The sequence below is a fragment of the Ahaetulla prasina genome, chromosome 10, assembly GCF_028640845.1.
Source record: "Ahaetulla prasina isolate Xishuangbanna chromosome 10, ASM2864084v1, whole genome shotgun sequence".
NCBI lineage: Eukaryota > Metazoa > Chordata > Lepidosauria > Squamata > Colubridae > Ahaetulla > Ahaetulla prasina.
The window spans coordinates 16746851-16763849 of record NC_080548.1 but is presented as its reverse complement, the minus strand read 5'-3'; the positions used below and the strand labels follow the sequence as shown (position 1 = coordinate 16763849).

General features: G+C 43.3%; 1 protein-coding gene across 1 annotated transcript; it reads right to left on the bottom strand.

The window, feature by feature from the left end:
• Positions 1 to 2: 2 nt before the first annotated feature.
• Positions 3 to 16241, bottom strand: LOC131204677 (digestive cysteine proteinase 2-like). Its single transcript, XM_058196178.1, has 10 exons — positions 16169 to 16241; positions 15939 to 16031; positions 13279 to 13451; positions 11873 to 12113; positions 10177 to 10378; positions 8081 to 8274; positions 7093 to 7184; positions 4480 to 4641; positions 1892 to 2081; positions 3 to 626 (listed from the first exon to the last, which is right to left on the bottom strand). Exons 1-10 carry the CDS (start codon positions 16194 to 16196, stop codon positions 439 to 441), a joined length of 1563 nt encoding a protein of 520 aa, XP_058052161.1. The 5' UTR covers positions 16197 to 16241; the 3' UTR covers positions 3 to 438.
• Between the last annotated feature and the right edge of the window lie 758 nt (positions 16242 to 16999).

The window sequence follows — 16999 nt, the reverse complement described above, 5'->3', positions numbered from 1 at the left end:
ATTGGAATTGATAGAGAATTATTAGCTTTTTGCATAGTAGCCACCTGAACAATCTTATTCAGGGATCATTATCAGTGCAAATTTGTTTGCTACATGAAGTTCTGGGAAATGGATTTTATGATGATTTAAAATATTTTCCCTTCCATTTTCTGTCCCAGTAGTCTGAATGGTTGTGATTTTACACAAGTGTGTGAATGGCTGTATTACACACTATACGGTGGTCTCAATGATTCAAAAAGCTGGGGGTGGTGGTGGTAGGTTAGGTTAAGATAAGTGCATACAGACACATGTTCAAACTTCAGTTTCCACCTTACAGTGCAATAGCATTTTGCAGCATGAATGGTGACTCAGCTGAACAATCTGTAAAATGAGGACCTTTTGGAATTTTCTAATGCAATACAACCAGATGTCTTTTGCTGAACATGACAGCCGTTGTTGTTAGGCCAGAATTGGATAGGTGGCACTAGAAGTCACCCCACAGTTGTTTTCCTTCATGGACATGAGGATGTAGCCATCATTGCCCCAATATGTAGACCAAGAGTTCTTAATGAGCCAGTAGGGTTCCCCCTGGAGGTCTCCGTAGCCTACAGCTAGGACAGCATGATCTAACTCCATGGTTTTATTTCCTGGAAGAATAAGTGTAATAATTAACATCATCTCCTCTGACAACTATATATATGAAGAAACGACAGGTTTAAAGGTATTTCTGATTTTTCCCCCCCCAGAGAGGTAGATTCTCATTTTCTCTATTGCTGTTTTGTTTTTGTTTTTTGCTGTAAACAAAAGTACCTAACTCAGCACAACTTGCCTTCCATTATCTTGGTCCTTTCAGAATGAGACTGGTTTGATTAGAATGCAGGGATTCAGTCTGAGTAAATTTCATATCTTAATTAAATACAAGAGGTTCACCATCAATTCTCAATTATTATGTCCCAGTGGGGTAAAGGATAATGAATTGTTCAATCTTGGGGAGAGGAAGAAAATATAATGATTACTCCAAATACGACTTTCTCATAATTTGAAAGCCCCTCGTGTAATATTCATGAAATCGTCTTAGGGTACCCATTCAGTCTTTTTGAAAGTTTCTAAAACTGAAACGGGGAAAAGGAAGTTAGCACACTGAACTGTGCCAGTTTGGCCTAGTGATTAAGGCACCAAGTTTGAAATAACCACCTTGGGTTATTTGTAAAAATTGTAAAGGTGGGAGAAAAATAAGAGATAGATGATAGATAGATAGATAGATAGATAGATAGATAGATAGATAGATAGATAGATAGATAGATAGATAGATAAGAAAGAAACTGTCTGGAATGATTTTTACTTCCAAGAATTAATAAAAATGGCAGCTGGCTAGTGTGCATTATTATCTTTTTCCTAGACAATTGGGTGCCTGCCCAGAGTCGGACATCGGTGAGGCAGAGGAACAGGGGGAGCCTGTTCCTAGTACACACATGCGCAGAACTTCCACAAGGCAAGAACAGTTAAGACAAAAGGGACGACTCGGGAGTAGGGATTGGAGATGATTGGCCCCTCCCATAAGACTTAAAAGACGAGCAAAGGCACATGAGCCTTTGCAGGAAGCAATGTTGTTCTGGTCGGTTTAAATTCTGAAGCTCCATTTTGACTCTGTGTGGCCTTAGAAAGCTAATTGTCCAGTTAGCGGGTCAAGGGAGATAAAGGTGGGTGCTTATCAGCCTTATCCCGAAGGACTATGGCAGACTTCTGTTGGACTCTTTACCAACTCTTTGTGACTCATTACGGGCTGTGAACGAACAATAATTCACAGCCGTTGAAATAAAAAGAGGGGTTTTGGGACTAATCGTGTGCTTTTTACTGTCTCAGGAAGCCTAGGTCAGAACAACCACGAATCAAGAAGTGAAAGAAAACTCACCACAATTAGGCTCATAATAGATGCCACTGGAGTAGAAGGCAAAGGACTTGTGGGAGGCATCGATGTTCACTGCGATGGGGCCATGCTTATACAAAGCAGCTTTAAGGTCAGTGATGTTTTGGGAGGTAATAGCTATGAAGCCGGTGATGGGTGCCATCAGCTCTGATTGATTGTAGTGGCAGTAGCCATTCTGTGGGGGCAGAAGAGACAAGGTAGCCCCATTCACTTCACAGAAGTTACATTAATTTTGGCCACTAATGTGCAGCTTGGTTTATCAACCTAGGAAGCTACCAGATCAGATCATTTATTTATTTTATTTTATTTGTTGTTTAAATTTCTATACTGCCCTTCTCCCAAAGGACTCAGGGCGATTTACAGCCAAAGTAAAACAATTAATACAAAAATTAAAACCAGTTTAAAAAGGAAAATTTAAAATTGGCTGAACACTTAAAACCAATAAAAAACCCATTATTAAAACCCCATTAGGCCAGTCCTGCACGATGGAACAGAAATGTTTTCAGCTCGTGTCGAAAGGTCCGAAGATCAGGGAGTTGGCAGATACCTGGTGGTAGCTCGTTCCAGAGGGTTGGTGCCCCCACAGAGAAGGCCCTCCCCCTGGGTGTCGCCAGCCGACATTGTCTGGCCGACGGCACCCTGAGGAGACCCTATGGGAGCGCACTGGTCAATGGGAGGTCGCCGGTAGCAGCAGGCGGTCCCGTAAATTTATCCATCTAGCTCAGGGCTCCCCAAACTCTTCAGTTCATTGACTCCTTCATGAAGTTTCAGATTGTTCATCAATTCCCAAATGCTTAATAGTATGAAAATAACTTGATAAAACACTACTATGAATAACATCGATGACATCAACCCTTTGGATTGTCCCATTGACCTTTGGGGGTTGGTATTGACCATTTTGGGAAACCTTGATCTAGCTCTCTACTCTCAAGGCTGACCATCAGCAGCTCTTCAAGATTTCAACCATCTCAAGCTGGACGCAGCAAGAATTAAAACCCTTACTACAGCATCTATTGTACGCACAAAAATGGAAGGACACTTTGATTCCTACCATGGACCAATGGTTGCAGAAGTTGATGGAGTTGGCTGAAATGGCAAAATTGGCCACTTTGATTAAAGAAAAGAACATAAGTCCTTTTGTTTTCACATGGAAACTGCTTCTGAACTTCATGCTTGATGTGGAAGAGTTTGGGTTTTACAGATTAGATTGACTGGGTTTTACAGATTAGATTGATAGATCTTTATAGAAACGGTTTGTTCATATGATACTATTGTGGAAAAGTGAAAAGTTGTGATTTGATGTTAATGCTTATTTTACTGTAACAGAGAGTCAGAAGTCAGTGCTTCTTTTTCTCCCCCCCCCATCTTTCCTCACTTCCTTCCCCCTCCCCCCACTGCTTTTCTATTTACTTTTGTGTTCTGTATTTTATAATACTTTATAACTCAATAAAAATGTTAAAATAAAACCTAAACCCTTTCTGTGTATAAAGAAATATTCTATCTCCCAAGTTATTGTTTTTCCGATAACTAAAGTTTCACAAGATAATAATAATAACAGTAATAGAGTTGGAAGGGACCTTGTAGGTCATCTAGTCCAACCCCCTGCTACTTATCTGTGAGGAAAAACATGCACTTGTTTTTGGACCGCACTTTGTGCAGTAATTGAACTAGATGCCTTTGAACAAAGTTGGGTGTTTTGTGCAAAATTAAGAAAAGAGATAATTTGGCAGGAGGAGGCTAGAATCCACATCTTAAGAATCATGGGTGGTTTTTGTCTTTAGAGAAGGAAGATCTTATGAATATAAAATTATGCTCAGAAAGCAGAGCAATCTAAATCAATCTAGGTCTGGCATGAGATTCATAACTGCATTTATTGGGCATATTTTGGAGCTTTTGTGCTGCTTTTTCCAATGGAGGAAAAATGATAACAAAATACAGATAGTCCTTGACTTGCAACCATTCCTTTAGTGACCATTCGAAGTTACAACCGCACTGAAAAAAGTGACTTATAATTGATTTTCACACCTATGACCATTGCAGCCTTCCCATGGTCACATGATCAAAACATGTGCACTTGGCAACTGGCATGTACTCATGACAGTTGCAGTGTCCTGGGATCATGTGATTAACATTTGTAACCTTCCCAGCTGGCTTCTGACAAGCAAAGTCAATTGGGGAGGCCAGATTCACTTAATAGCCACATGATTCACCTAACAACTGCAGAAATGTGCTTACCATCCCAGGATAAGGACGACCAGGAGAAACATCTCACCTGAGGGATACGGGAGGAATATCTGCAAAACTGCCCTAGATTTACCTGACCCAGAGGTGGGTTTCAGCAGGTTCTGACCAGTTCTGGAGAACCGGTAGCGGAAATTTTGAGTAGTTCGGAGAACCGGTAGTAAAAATTCTGACTGGCCCTGCCCTTATCTATTCTCTGTTTCCCAAGTCCCAGCTGATCAGGAGGAAATGGGGATTTTGCAGTAACCTTTCCCTGCCATGCCCACCATGCCATGCCCACCAAGCCACACCCATAGAACCGGTAGCAAAAAAATTTGAAACCCACCACTGACCTGACCCATATATGGCCCATAGGCCTCAGCGGTGGCAATCCCTCCGTGCTTCATAATCCATTCAAATGCCTGTGGTTCCTGGCCCCCATCACAAGCACGGTTTCCAAAACCCCAGGAGCAGTCGATCAAGATTTGCTGAGATAGTGGGGTAAGCACTCCTGTCTGCATGGAATGAACAAAAGAGAACCGCTCTCTGGTTAGAAACCAACTACAGGTAGAACTTATGACAGTTCATTTAGTGACTGTTCAAAATTACAATGGCATTGAAAAAAGTGACTTATTATTTATTTATTTATTATTTACATTTCTATACCGCCGTTCTCCGAAGGCTCAGGGCGGTTTACAGCCAAGTTAAAAAGACATATACAAAAATTAAAACACAATATTTGAAATTTAAAAATCTGAAACCATAAGGCTGAATATTAAAATAACAAGAAATAAAACCACTCAATTAAAAATTACTCTTAGGCCAACCCTGCTCGTTGAAACAAAAAAGTCTTGAGCTCACGCTTAAAGGCCCGGAGGTCGGTTAGAAGGCGTAGCCCCAGAGGCAGTTCGTTCCATAGGGTACGTGCCCCAACAGAGAAGGCTCTTCCCCTGGGGGCCGCCAGCCGACATTGTTTAGCTGACGGCACCCCGAGGAGACCCTCCTGATCTTATGACCTGTTTTCATACTTACGACCTTTGCAGCATCCCCATGGTCATGTCCAGGGGTGGGATTCAGCCGGTTCGGACCAGTTCGGGCAAACCGGATGCTAATTTTTACATCTGATTCGTCAAACCGGTAGTTGCAAGGACTGGCTGGCTCCAGCCACCCCACCCTGCCCCTCCCATGAGTCTCCACGCAGCCCAGTTTGGATGACAGGTAAGTGTAGGGCCCACGCAGAGGCTCTGGGAGGGGGAAAAATGGGCCTACTGGAATTACTGGAAGTCGAGAAACAGGCCCGTTTCTGGCCTCCAGAGGGCTCTAGAATGGGTGAAATCCAGCAGGTTCTGGAGAACCGGTAGTAGAAATTTTGAGTAGTTCGGAGAACCGGTAGTAGAAATTTTGAGTAGTTTGAAGAATCAGTAAATACCACCTGTGGCTGACCCCAGAGTGGGGAGGGAATGGATATTTTGCAGTATCCTTCCCCTGGAGTGGGGTGGGAATGGAGGTTTTTGCAGTATCCTTCCCCCAGAGTGGGGTGGGAATGGAAGTTTTGCAATATCCTTCCCCTGGAGTGGGGTGGGAATGGAGATTTTGCAGTATCCTTCCCCTGGAGTGTGGTGGGAATGGAGATTTTACAGTATCCTTCCCAAGCCATGCCTACCAAATCACGCCCACCAAGCCACGTCCACAGAACCGGTAGTAAAAAAAATTGGATTTCACCACTGCTCCAGAACCCTGGGGTGGCCATTTTTGCCCTCTCAGAAGCTCGAGGAAAACCTCCAGAGCCTGGGAAGGGGGTGGGGGGCAAAACAGATCTACCAGAAGTACCAGAAGTCTGGAAACAGGCCCATTTCCGGCCTCCAGAGGGCCTCCAGACCCTGGGGGGGAGACCGTTTACACCCTCCTGGAGGCTCAAGGAAAGCCTTTTATGATCCACCTACAGTTTGTATGCAGCTGGCAGAGCCATATTTTAGAAATAGGAAGATTTGGTCTTAAATGTAGACCAGCATCGTTTTTTAAAAAAAAATTTAAATTATTATCTTTGAAAAAGTTAGGAGTAGATAAGCTAAATGCAAGTGTAGTCCCCAAAGAACAGCTGGCATCACAGCAGAGACTGATTTATTTTATCATTTTTATTTATTTATATTCTGCTTTTATTATTGTTTATAAATAACTCAAGGCAGCAAACATCCCCAATATTCTCCTACATTCCCTGAAACAACAACCCCCCTGGGTGGTCAGTTGGGCTGAGAGAGACTGATGGGCCCAATGTCACCCATCCAGCTTTCACATCTAAAGCGGGAGTAGAACTCAGTTTCCTGGTTTCTGTCTTGGTGCCTTAACCACTAGACCAGAGGTGTCAAACATAACTTCCGCAGGCTGCATCCGGCCCGCGATGTGGTCGGATCCAGCCTGCAGGGCCATCCTGCAAAATGTAAGGGGCCGGCCTGCATCGCTTCAGCCCAGTCTATCCAATGCAAAAAGCAGACATTGGGCCAACATGGCTTCGGCCCGGTCTACCCAGTGCGAAAAGGAAACTTGCCAGCAGTTTGGGGATTTGGGGTCAAGCTTGCCACGCCTACCCATTTGGCCACGCCCAGGGGTGAAATCCAGCAGGTTCTGACAGGTTCTGGAGAACCGGTAGCGGAAATTTTAAGTAGTTCAGAAAACCGGTAAATACCACCTCTGGCTGGCCCCAGAGTGGGGTGGGAATGGAGATTTTGCAGGATCCTTCCCCTGCCACGCCCACCAAGCCACACCACGCATGCCCACCAAGCCACGTCCACAGAACCAGTAGTAAAAAGAATTGCATTTCACTACTGGCCACGCGCACTCATTTGGCCGGCCGGCCGAGATCAACCACAGCCCAGATGGGGCCCTCAATGGAATGGAGTTTGACACCCTTGCATTAGACCAAACAGACCAAACTGTCGACTATCAATCTGCCATTGGGGGGGTCTCACCTTGAGAAAGAGGGCTCCTTCCAGAGCTCCTGTTGTGGCAAAACTCCAGCAGGATCCACACACTGCCTGGTCTTTAACCGGTGTCACTGCTCCTTTATTGAGAAGGAGAGGGAAGGAATGTCAAAATAACAAGGAAACACCAGCATTCCAAGTACCAGCAGCATGCAAAAGGCATTAATTTAAAGAAAAATTCTCTGGGCTGAAATTTAAACCAAAGTGTGGATTTTAATGGGCTGAAACCCAAAAGGAGGCCTTAGACAGAACCATTGTGGTCTTTAAGGTAAAGGTAAAGGTTCCCCTCGCACATACACGCTAGTCATTCCCGACTCTAGGGGGCAGTGCTCATCTCCATTTCAAAGCCGAACAGCCAGCGCTGTCTGAAGATGTCTCTGTGGTCATGTGGCCGGCATGACTCAACGCCAAAGGCGCATGGAAGGCTGTTCCCTTCCCACCAAAGATGGTCTCTATTTTTCTACTTGCATTTTTTTCCGTGCTTTTGAACTGCTAGGCTGGCAGAAGCTGGGACAAGTAACGGGAGCTCACCCCGTTACACAGCACTAGGGATTCAAACCGCTGAACTGCCGACCTTTCTATCAACAAGCTCAGCGTCTTAGCCACTGAGCCACCACATCCCTTCATTGTGGTCTGTGGAGGATCCGAATTCTATTCCTCGGATAGAAACAGGACTTTAGTTTCAGAGGGGAAAATCTTATGTCACAAATCCTCTTTTGTCCCAGCCTGCAGTTTCTTGTTTAACATTTTTGACTGAGCTATAAAATAAAACAAGATACAAAACAGGAAGGTAAATAGGAAAATGTTGGGGTAGGAAGAGGGGGAAGAGAAGTGAGGGAGGGTAAGAAAAAAAAGAAAGAAAAAGAAACATCCACGCCCCCCAAGAAGCCCCCAAAGACAGAAAGCGCAGTTGCTTTGTTAGTTGTTGCTGTGTGGCGCATGAGCTGAGCAAAAGACACTTGGACATCACAATTACCGTAAAGCCTCCAGTCTAAGCTCTCCGGCAAGGTGAGATCACTGTAGCGGTCAGATGGGAACTCCCACCCTTTCCTGGGTCCCTCAGTCTGTAGCCTCCCCCTCATCACGGCTATCTCTTCCGATGTGAGATCTGCCAAGTGGTTTATTGCCAGTTTGAAGGAGAGGTTGGCTCGGTTCTTGGAGTGGATATATCTGGAAGAACATGGATAAAGAGAAGATGATGCATTCTCACTTGAAAACGAAACAAGCTGGTCTGTTGTCTGGACTGGACCTATTTAACCTCACTAGTGTTCTTAAGGGACGTGGTGGCTCAGGGTTTAAGACAGTTGAGTTTGTCGATCGAAAGGTCGGCAGTTCGGCGGTTCAAATCCCTAGTGTTGCCGTGTAACGGGGTGAGCTCCCGTTACTAGTCCCAGCTTCTGCCAACCTAGCAGTTTCGAAAGCATGTAAAAATGCAAGTAGAAAAAATAGGGACCACTTTTGGTGGGAAGGTAACAGCGTTCCGTGTGTCTTTGGCATTGAGTCATGCCGGCCACATGACCATAGAGACGTCTTCGGACAGTGCTGGCTTTTCGGCTTTGAAACGGAGATGAGCACCGCCCCCTAGAGTTGGCAACGACTAGCATGTATGTGCAAGGGGAACCTTTACCTTTACCTTAGTGTTCTTAGAGCTCCAAAGAATTGAGCGCCAAATTGAGGAGAAGACTCCTGCGAGTCCCTTGGACTGCAAGGCGAACAAACAAGTCAGTCCTAGAGGAGATCAACCCTGACTGCTCTTTAGAAGGCCAGATCTTGAAGATGGAACTCAAATATTTTGGCCACCTAATGAGAAGGAAGGACTCACTGGAGAAGGGCCTAATGCTGGGAAAGATTGAGGGCAAAAGAAGAAGGGGACGGCAGAGAATGAGATGGCTGGATGGAGTCACTGAAGCAGTCGGCGTGAGCTTAAATGGACTCCAGAGGATGGTAGAGGACAGGAAGGCCTGGAGGAACATTGTCCGTGGGGCCACGATGGGTCAGACACGACTTCTCAACTAACAAAGTGTTCTTTTTTTTCCCCCTGCCAAAATCCTGCCTAATCTATTTAAATATGGTTGGATAGGGTTGTGAAAAGAGATTCATGTGGTGGGTCTCTTGTTTTATTCTGACACAGATAAAACCGAAGCGAAACTGCCTTGTATAGCTGGGATAATGTGCATTTACTCTGCCCTACGCATGGAATTTTACAGGGATTGCTTTCCGCGGTTGACTTCCAGATTTTCTTTTAATATGTTGTAAGGAGAAGCTCTTGCGTTTCATTGAATTGATGCTAGGAGATGTTCCACGGGAGACATCTATTCCCACTCTGAGTAAAAGACAGAAGCATTAAATTGGCACGAATGAACAGAATAGTAACTAAATGTTTAAATGTGAATTAACTGCTGGAATCCAAGAGCCAAATGCCAGAGGTTGCGTTCCATCGATCTTATTTGACAGATAAAGGAGCTGACATGCTACATTTATTTTTCCTGCATAAGTTGAAGAAATATAAGAGAGTGGGCGGCCATATCAATCTTCTAAATAAATAAATCAATCGACTGGGTTCATCCTTCACAGTTAACTGTATTGTTGTTTATTTATTTGGGGCTTAGCATGTAATTACTTAACATGTAAATGTACTTGACATGTAATTGTTGAATAAGCCACAGAAAAGACCTCAAACTATAAAATTTGGATCTTGACCAATAAGAAGTCGATCCATCCTCCTTTATTGTAGAATCTGCTTAGTGACCAAGTAGCAGAATCTGGAAAATTGTAGAATTCTAGCTAATTAAATTTTCCTGCTCTACATCTGAGCTCTGGTGGCGCAGTGGTTAGAATGCAGTATTGCAGGCTAATTCTGCTGACTGCCGGTTGCCTGCAATTTGGCAGTTCGAATCTCACCAGGCTCAAGATTGACTCAGCCTTCCATCCTTCCGAGGTTGGTAAAATGAGGACCCTGATTGTTGGGGGCAATAGGCTGACTCTGTAAAACCACTTAGAGAGGGCTGTAAAAAGCACTGTGAAGTGGTATGTAAGTCTAGGTGCTATTGCTATCTCTGCTGGTTCCTTTACCTCATATTGTGAATGAAGTTGTGTCGCCTGTGCTCTATTTCTTTTTTGTTCTTGTAGGTCTTTCGGAATTTTTTCTTGTAGTGATGAAACAGATGTTCATGGTGTAGTCTGACTTCTCCACTTCTCCCAACGAATTCCTGCATTGGGTTGGCCAAGATCCTGTGTTCTGGTCCTATTCCTGGCCAGTATGCACACTTAATGCCTATGAGAAGGAAATCAGAAAAATCAACCAAGTGAAAACATGCCCTCTGAGAGAGTTCTCTGTTGCCTGCTATGTTCCATGTCGAGAAGACCGATATTAACAACAGGTTGTTTCAAGATATTATACTTAGTAGAATCTTGTGATTTCATTTTGACATCGCCATAGTCTGGCCATTGAGAAGGTGGTGGGAAGTGGGAAGGCCTGGAACATGAATCACAGGCACTCGGAACGACTTCAGAATCTTCGGCTTGGAGGCCAATTTAAGAGGTCAAATTGGAAGGCCATTTGTTATGTGGGTTCGGCCTAATTTGTTTTTCGAATGTGTTTTCTCCAACACATTCTTCCTTTCCCAGGTTGAGTGGTTTTCAAATTTGAAGGTGTCAACTCTTAGAATTCTGAGCAATGGCGAGAATGGCTCACATTGACTAGGAAATTCTGAGAGTAAAACATCTAGAGAACCTTCGCTTGTGGAAGAACAACTTAACCCCTGCAAAACCTACACATTCCTAAGCTAAGGATTTATAAAGATGCCCAGGGTTCTCTTCTCCATGTGATCCTGAAGTTTTGGCCTTTGAGGAAAGAAGAGCATTGTCTTCACTGATACATCTACAAGTGTTTTAATTAATAAGGAGGGTAGAATATTTTTCCCTGTTACAAATTTTACATATTTTAAATTCCTATAATACTTTTAACTGTTTAATAAATGTAATAAAATACAGAGTGATTTGGGCTAAAGGGAGATGGTTTTAAAAACAAACATCTAAGAGGTAGCAAGTAACATTCCTTTGCATAAGACATTATTGCAACTACATAGTGGTGGGATTCAGCCGGTTCAGACCGGTTTGGGCGAACTGGTTGTTAAATTGCTGGCTGGCCCCGCCCCTTCCATCCTGCCCCTTCCAGGAGTCCCCACGCACCCTGTTTTGGCTCCCAGGTAAGTGCAGGGAGGCCTACTAGGACCAAAACAGAGTGCGGGTGGGGGTTTTGGTGCATTTTTGCTCCCAGGAGGCTGCAGCGAGGCCTACTAGGCCCAAAATGAGGTGCAGGGGGATGAGGCATGCCCTCACCGCAACCCGTTTTTGCTCCCAGGAGGCTGCAGGGAGGTCTACTAGGCCCAAAATGGTGCACGGTGGGGGGGGCATTTTTGCTCCCAGGGAGATGCAGGAGTTGAAGTGCTGCCCATGACACTCTCTGACCACGCCCACCATGGCCACGCCCACCCTGCTGGTCATTAGGGCAGAGAACCAATTGTTAAATTATTTGAATCCCACCCGTGCAACTGCAATATCGGTCCCTTAGAAGTAGACTCCACCAGCTTATCCTCATTTGATGCTTCCCAGACTTTTGGGGTTTCAGCTTCTAGAGTGTCTATTCACCTGCAGACAGCTGGATCAGGGAAATGGATAGACTGGAGGATGCTGACCAATGCAATAGATCAGGAAGAGGAGTCCAGATATTGACAATATTCCAGAAAATGTTTTCGTGCATACTTACCAGGAGGGAGAGTGAAGATGCTGGACGAGAAACTGTGAGAGTAGCTGGTATAATCTATTTCATACTTGTCATAGTGGGAACCCAGGAGAGTGTTGTAGCCTTTCATTTCATAATGGACTGGCACAGGCCCACGGGAACCATCTGTCATCCACAACTTGTAGGTGTTCTTCTTCTTGCCCCAATAGGAGACACTCTCCAAGACTGTGCAATACTTTCCGTTGTAATGCTCATGCTGTACAGGCTAGTGGGTAAGAAAGCAGAATAGAGGGAAAGTTTGCCAGTACATTAATGGAAGAGTCAGTTTTTTAAAAAAATGTTTCTGTTCAGCGCAAGTATTTAATCTCTACACAATATGTGGGGCTTTGTGTTGTGGCCCGCCAGCGATTGGCGGTGCTGGTAGCCGATTCGGACAGTGAGGAGGTTGGGGAGGAACATGGGCCAGTCCTGGAGTCTGGGGAAGGCTCTGATGAGGGCTCTGCATCGGAGGCAGAGAGGGGGCCAGGGCCCTCTGACAGTAGTCAGCTGCCTTCGGAGTCAGACATCAGTGAGGCAGAAGAATAGCTGGAGCCTGTTCCCAGTGTGTGAATGCGCAGAGTTGCCAGATGAAGGGAACAGCTAAGGAACAAGGGTTAACTTGTAAGGCCACAGGTGGACAATGAATGGCCCCTCCCATAGGGAATAAAAGGGGAGGGGTGTTTGCAGAAGACAATTAGTTGGCTTAATTGGTTCCTGACTCTCAGAGACTCCTTGCCAAGTTTTGAAGATATCAGCCTCGCAGCTCTCCAAGCCAGATAAGGTCTGTGACTGTAAATTCTCCCTTGAAAGATTTTGCTGAAGGTGAATGAGAGGAATTCACAGTAACTTAATAAAAAGGGATTTTTGTCGGGTTAAGGAGTCTGCTTCGTGGTTTGGGAACGCCTAGGTCAGAACATTGTACAGCAAAATTTTTCAGTGCAACTATGGATAACTATACATAATTACGTGGACTTCAATCTGGCATACTCCAAAATCAGCAGGTATAGACAGCCTTAATTCATGATTTAAAAAAAAAATCTTTTAAGAAGTTGTCCCCAATGAAATGGGATGCACATACCCCACCCCAGCCAGGCTTATTAGAAATGTCATGATAGGAGACACATTCACTCGTCTCTCCCATTTAGGGGAGCGGCTCATTTTAGATTTCACTGTTTTCATACTTCATTGAAAAACTACAGGGTGGGGGGGGGAGTTTGTGGCAACCTGTGCAGATGGGCACTGAGCTGGTGGGACATAAAAGCAAATGAAGAGATCTAGCTATGATTTCTGGTGCATGCCTTAAGTGTAGTTAACATAATTCAGGTTTGATGGGATACATGAAGAACTCAGAAAGATGAGAAGATGGCCAACCCCCCCCCCGTCCCGCTCACCTGGAAGTCTGTTAAGTTAGGAAACACGCTTTGAGGTGTAACGGGATTCTCAGACGTTCCATTGATCTGAAAACATTCCTTAATATTGATCTCTGTTTCAGTGGTTTCTGGGGTTATCTTGAAGCTGGCTCCAAAAGGTTTCACATAGCCTAACTGGTAAGTGATAACTTGGCCTGGAGAAAAGAGAAAAGCAGAATTAGACCAAATATTTGATTGCCGCTGACAGCATAAGGTAAAGGTAAAGGTTTCCCTGGCATATATGTGTTGGTCGTTCCCGACTCTAGGGGGCAGTGCTCATCTCCATTTCAAAGCTGAAGAGCCAGCACTGTCCAAAGATGTCTCCGTGGTCATGTGGCCGGCATAACTCAACGCCAAAGGCACACGGAACACTGTGACCTTCCCACCAAAGGTGGTCCCTATTTTTCTACTTGCCTTTTTTTTTCCCCAATAAAAAAGTTTTATTTTTACAATCATATCAAACAGCTCATCCAATGTACAGTTATATACAATTAGTCGGGCTTGCCCAGTCACCACCCCCCTTTTTAACACTCTTCCCTCTTCTACCTTCTTTTACTTTCCAGACCTTCCTCTCCTTCTCTTATCTACATCCTCTCCTCCCTCCACCCTACACCTTCCTTCTCCCTCTTCTACCCCTCTTCCTTCCTCTTCTCCTCTTTCCTACCTCCTACTCTCTCTTTTCTCCCTCCCCACCGTTCTAAAATGGTAACTGGGCAGACCCGACCCTACATTAATTATATTTATACATCTTCAATAATCCCTGTACATTAACCATCACTCCATCTCTACCTCAACCCCCAATTCCCTCCCCTTACCCCCACCCCCCACTCCGACTTCCCAGAACAAAATGCAGGGTATCAAAACTAACAATCATAATCCAAAATAATTCCTAAATTATAATCTCTAGTCACTCCACACATAATCACACTCTCAATTCCCCTCTCCTTCAGAAATATATCTAATACAAAATATTTCCTAAATTTACTCATATGCTATTCGATATTTTTTTATCTGATACTTATTTTGAATATAATCAATCCACATTTTCCATTCTAAAATATATTTTTCTTGTGTATAGTCTTTCAAGTAAGCAGAAATTTTTGCCATTTCTGCCAGATTTGATACTTTAAGTGTACATTCTTCAATTGTAGGTAATTCTTCTTCCTTCCAATATTGAGCAATCAAAAGTCTTGCGGCTGTTATTAAGTTCAAAATCAATTTAGTCTCTATAGCTGTACAATCCATAATTATTCCTAGTAGAAAGAACTGCGGAGTAAACTTAATCTTCTTTTTCAAAATATTCTGCATGATCCACCAAGCTTTAATCCAAAATGCTTTAACTTTTTTACAAGTCCACCATGTATGGTAATAAGTGGCATCTTCACAATCGCATCTCCAACATTCTACTTGCCTTTTTTACGTGCTTTCGAACTGCTAGGTTGGCAGAAGCTGGGACAAGTAACCGGAGCTCACCCCGTTATGCAGCACTAAGGATTCAAACTGCTGAACTGCCGACCTTTCGATCGACAAGCTCAGCGTCTTAGCCACCGAGCCACCGCGTCCCTTTCTGACAGTATAGCCCCTTCTTATTTCATTAGGATAACTGTTGCTGGCTCTGGGTGCCCAGAAGGTATGCTGGGACCACAACTCCCAACATTTCCAGAAGACTCTTGGCTGTCAGAATGCGTTAGCGTAGGCAGTGCATTCAAACGATCTCTATAAGACAATGCATGTGGCATGCATGTGAACAGAACAGATGGGAAGGAAAAATAGGTCAGTGGTGGAGTAGATGCTTTGGAGAAAGGCCCAGGGCTAGAGCCTGGCAGCTAACTTACACCACAGAATTCCTGTACAAATTTAAAAAGTAATGGGGTATGTATCTCTTAGCTACTTTCTTTCCTTGGAGATAAGATGGAATATAAAATAAAAGTAATGATGACGATGATGATGATAATCTGAAAGGTGCTGTAGAAAGCAAAGCAGGTAATATGAGTCTGTACCAGCCCTCCCCAACTTAGTACAATTGTGAAATGGTGCAATTGAAACTCGACTCATCCAGGCAGTCCAAGATACAGAAATTACAAAATTTGGGAGTTGGAAGAGGGCCTTTGAGGTTTTTTAATCCAATCCTCTAATCAAGCAGGAGACCCTCTACCAGTCTGGGCAAATGGCTGTCCAATCCCTTCTTAAAAACCTCCAGTGATGCAGCACTCACAACTTCTGGAGGTAAGCCGTTCCACTGATAAATTTCACGGTCAGGGAATTTCTCCTTAGTTCTAGGTTGGAGCTGTCTTTAATGATCTTCCACCCATTACTTCTGGTCCTGCTTCTCCTCAGCTGCTTTGGAGAATAGGTTAACCTCTTCTTCTCTTGACAGCCCCTCAAATATTGGAAGACTGCTATCATGTCATCCCAACCCTTCCCTCTGTTAGCCTAGACCAGAAGTCCACAAGTCTTAAAGGAGCCAAGTTGGCCCACCCCTGGCCTAGACATATCTAGTGCCTGCAAGAAGTACAGTCTGTATGTTTGGACTTACTTTTTACCATTTCTTCCTCCCTGAAGGGCTATCTACATTCATGGTGAAAATGCCATAAATCTATTCACTGGGCGATCTCACCACCATGGTATCAAATGTGGATTACCGTCATAATATTGAATCCGGCTTTTCCCTCCAGTCTTGTTGAACCAGGCTTCAAACGGTTCTTCTATTTCAGCATAAGGCAGTTTAAGTATCCCTGAGAAAAAAGAGGCAAAAATAAAAAAACAAGCAACAACAGAAAATATTGATTGAGATCCCTTTTATTCTGAACAGTTCCACCACTAGATCTTTGCGGACCACTTCTTTGTGAATCTTGTAATGGGTTCACATTACCTGTAACATGATAGACATCCCCTAACATGGGAAGCAACTGCAATTGTTTGGGTGACTCTGCACCGTTCCCCACTGAAATGCAAAAACCAAGAAGATAGATTGATAAAATAGTATAGTATAGTATAGTAAAGCATAGCATAGCATAGCATATATAATAATATAATATAATATAATAATATAATATAATATAATATAATATAATATAATATTATAATATAATAATATAATATAATATAATATAATATAAAATAATATAATATAATATAATATAATATAATATAATATAATATAATATAATATAATATAATATAATATAATATAATATAATATAATATAATATAATATAATATAATATAATATAATATAATATAATACACCTCTCAGCAATAGTAACAAATGGAAAATCAATAAAGAGTGTTTAAAGTTTTGCAAATTTTCAAAATGGACTGTGATCCACAAAATCTGAAGTGGCCATCAATATATTACTTTTTGTTTGTTGACGATTGATTTAAGAAAATTAAGAGAGTTACAGTACCTCCCTCGAAACTGTAAGATCACATAATAATATCCTGTGATGTTTTCTTTAACACTATAAAACAACTTCTGCCTATCACCTATCCTAGGTCATTGGGAAGAACTTGATAGATGGATAAAAATGCCATATCCAGTTTAAACATCTGGCTGACTGTGTGTCCCACCATAATAATAAGCATTTAAGATCAACTTACCAAGGAAACGGGTTGCCCATGTTAGCAAGAACAGCTTTTCCATTCTTCTCCCAAGCCAGGGTCTCTACTATTCAGAGGCACGAAAAGCAAGTATCTTATAAAG

Bases quoted from the DNA above. Each gene is read 5' to 3' on its own strand.
- LOC131204677 (XM_058196178.1), bottom strand. From the start codon at position 16,196: ATGTTAGGGGATGTCTATCATGTTACAG. The intron at 16,032-16,168 runs GTAATGTGAACC...CTTTTTTCTCAG, and splicing joins GGATGTCTATCATGTTACAG to GGATACTTAAACTGCCTTAT. The intron at 10,379-11,872 runs GTAAGTATGCAC...TCCTTCTCATAG, and splicing joins CATCTTCACTCTCCCTCCTG to GCATTAAGTGTGCATACTGG.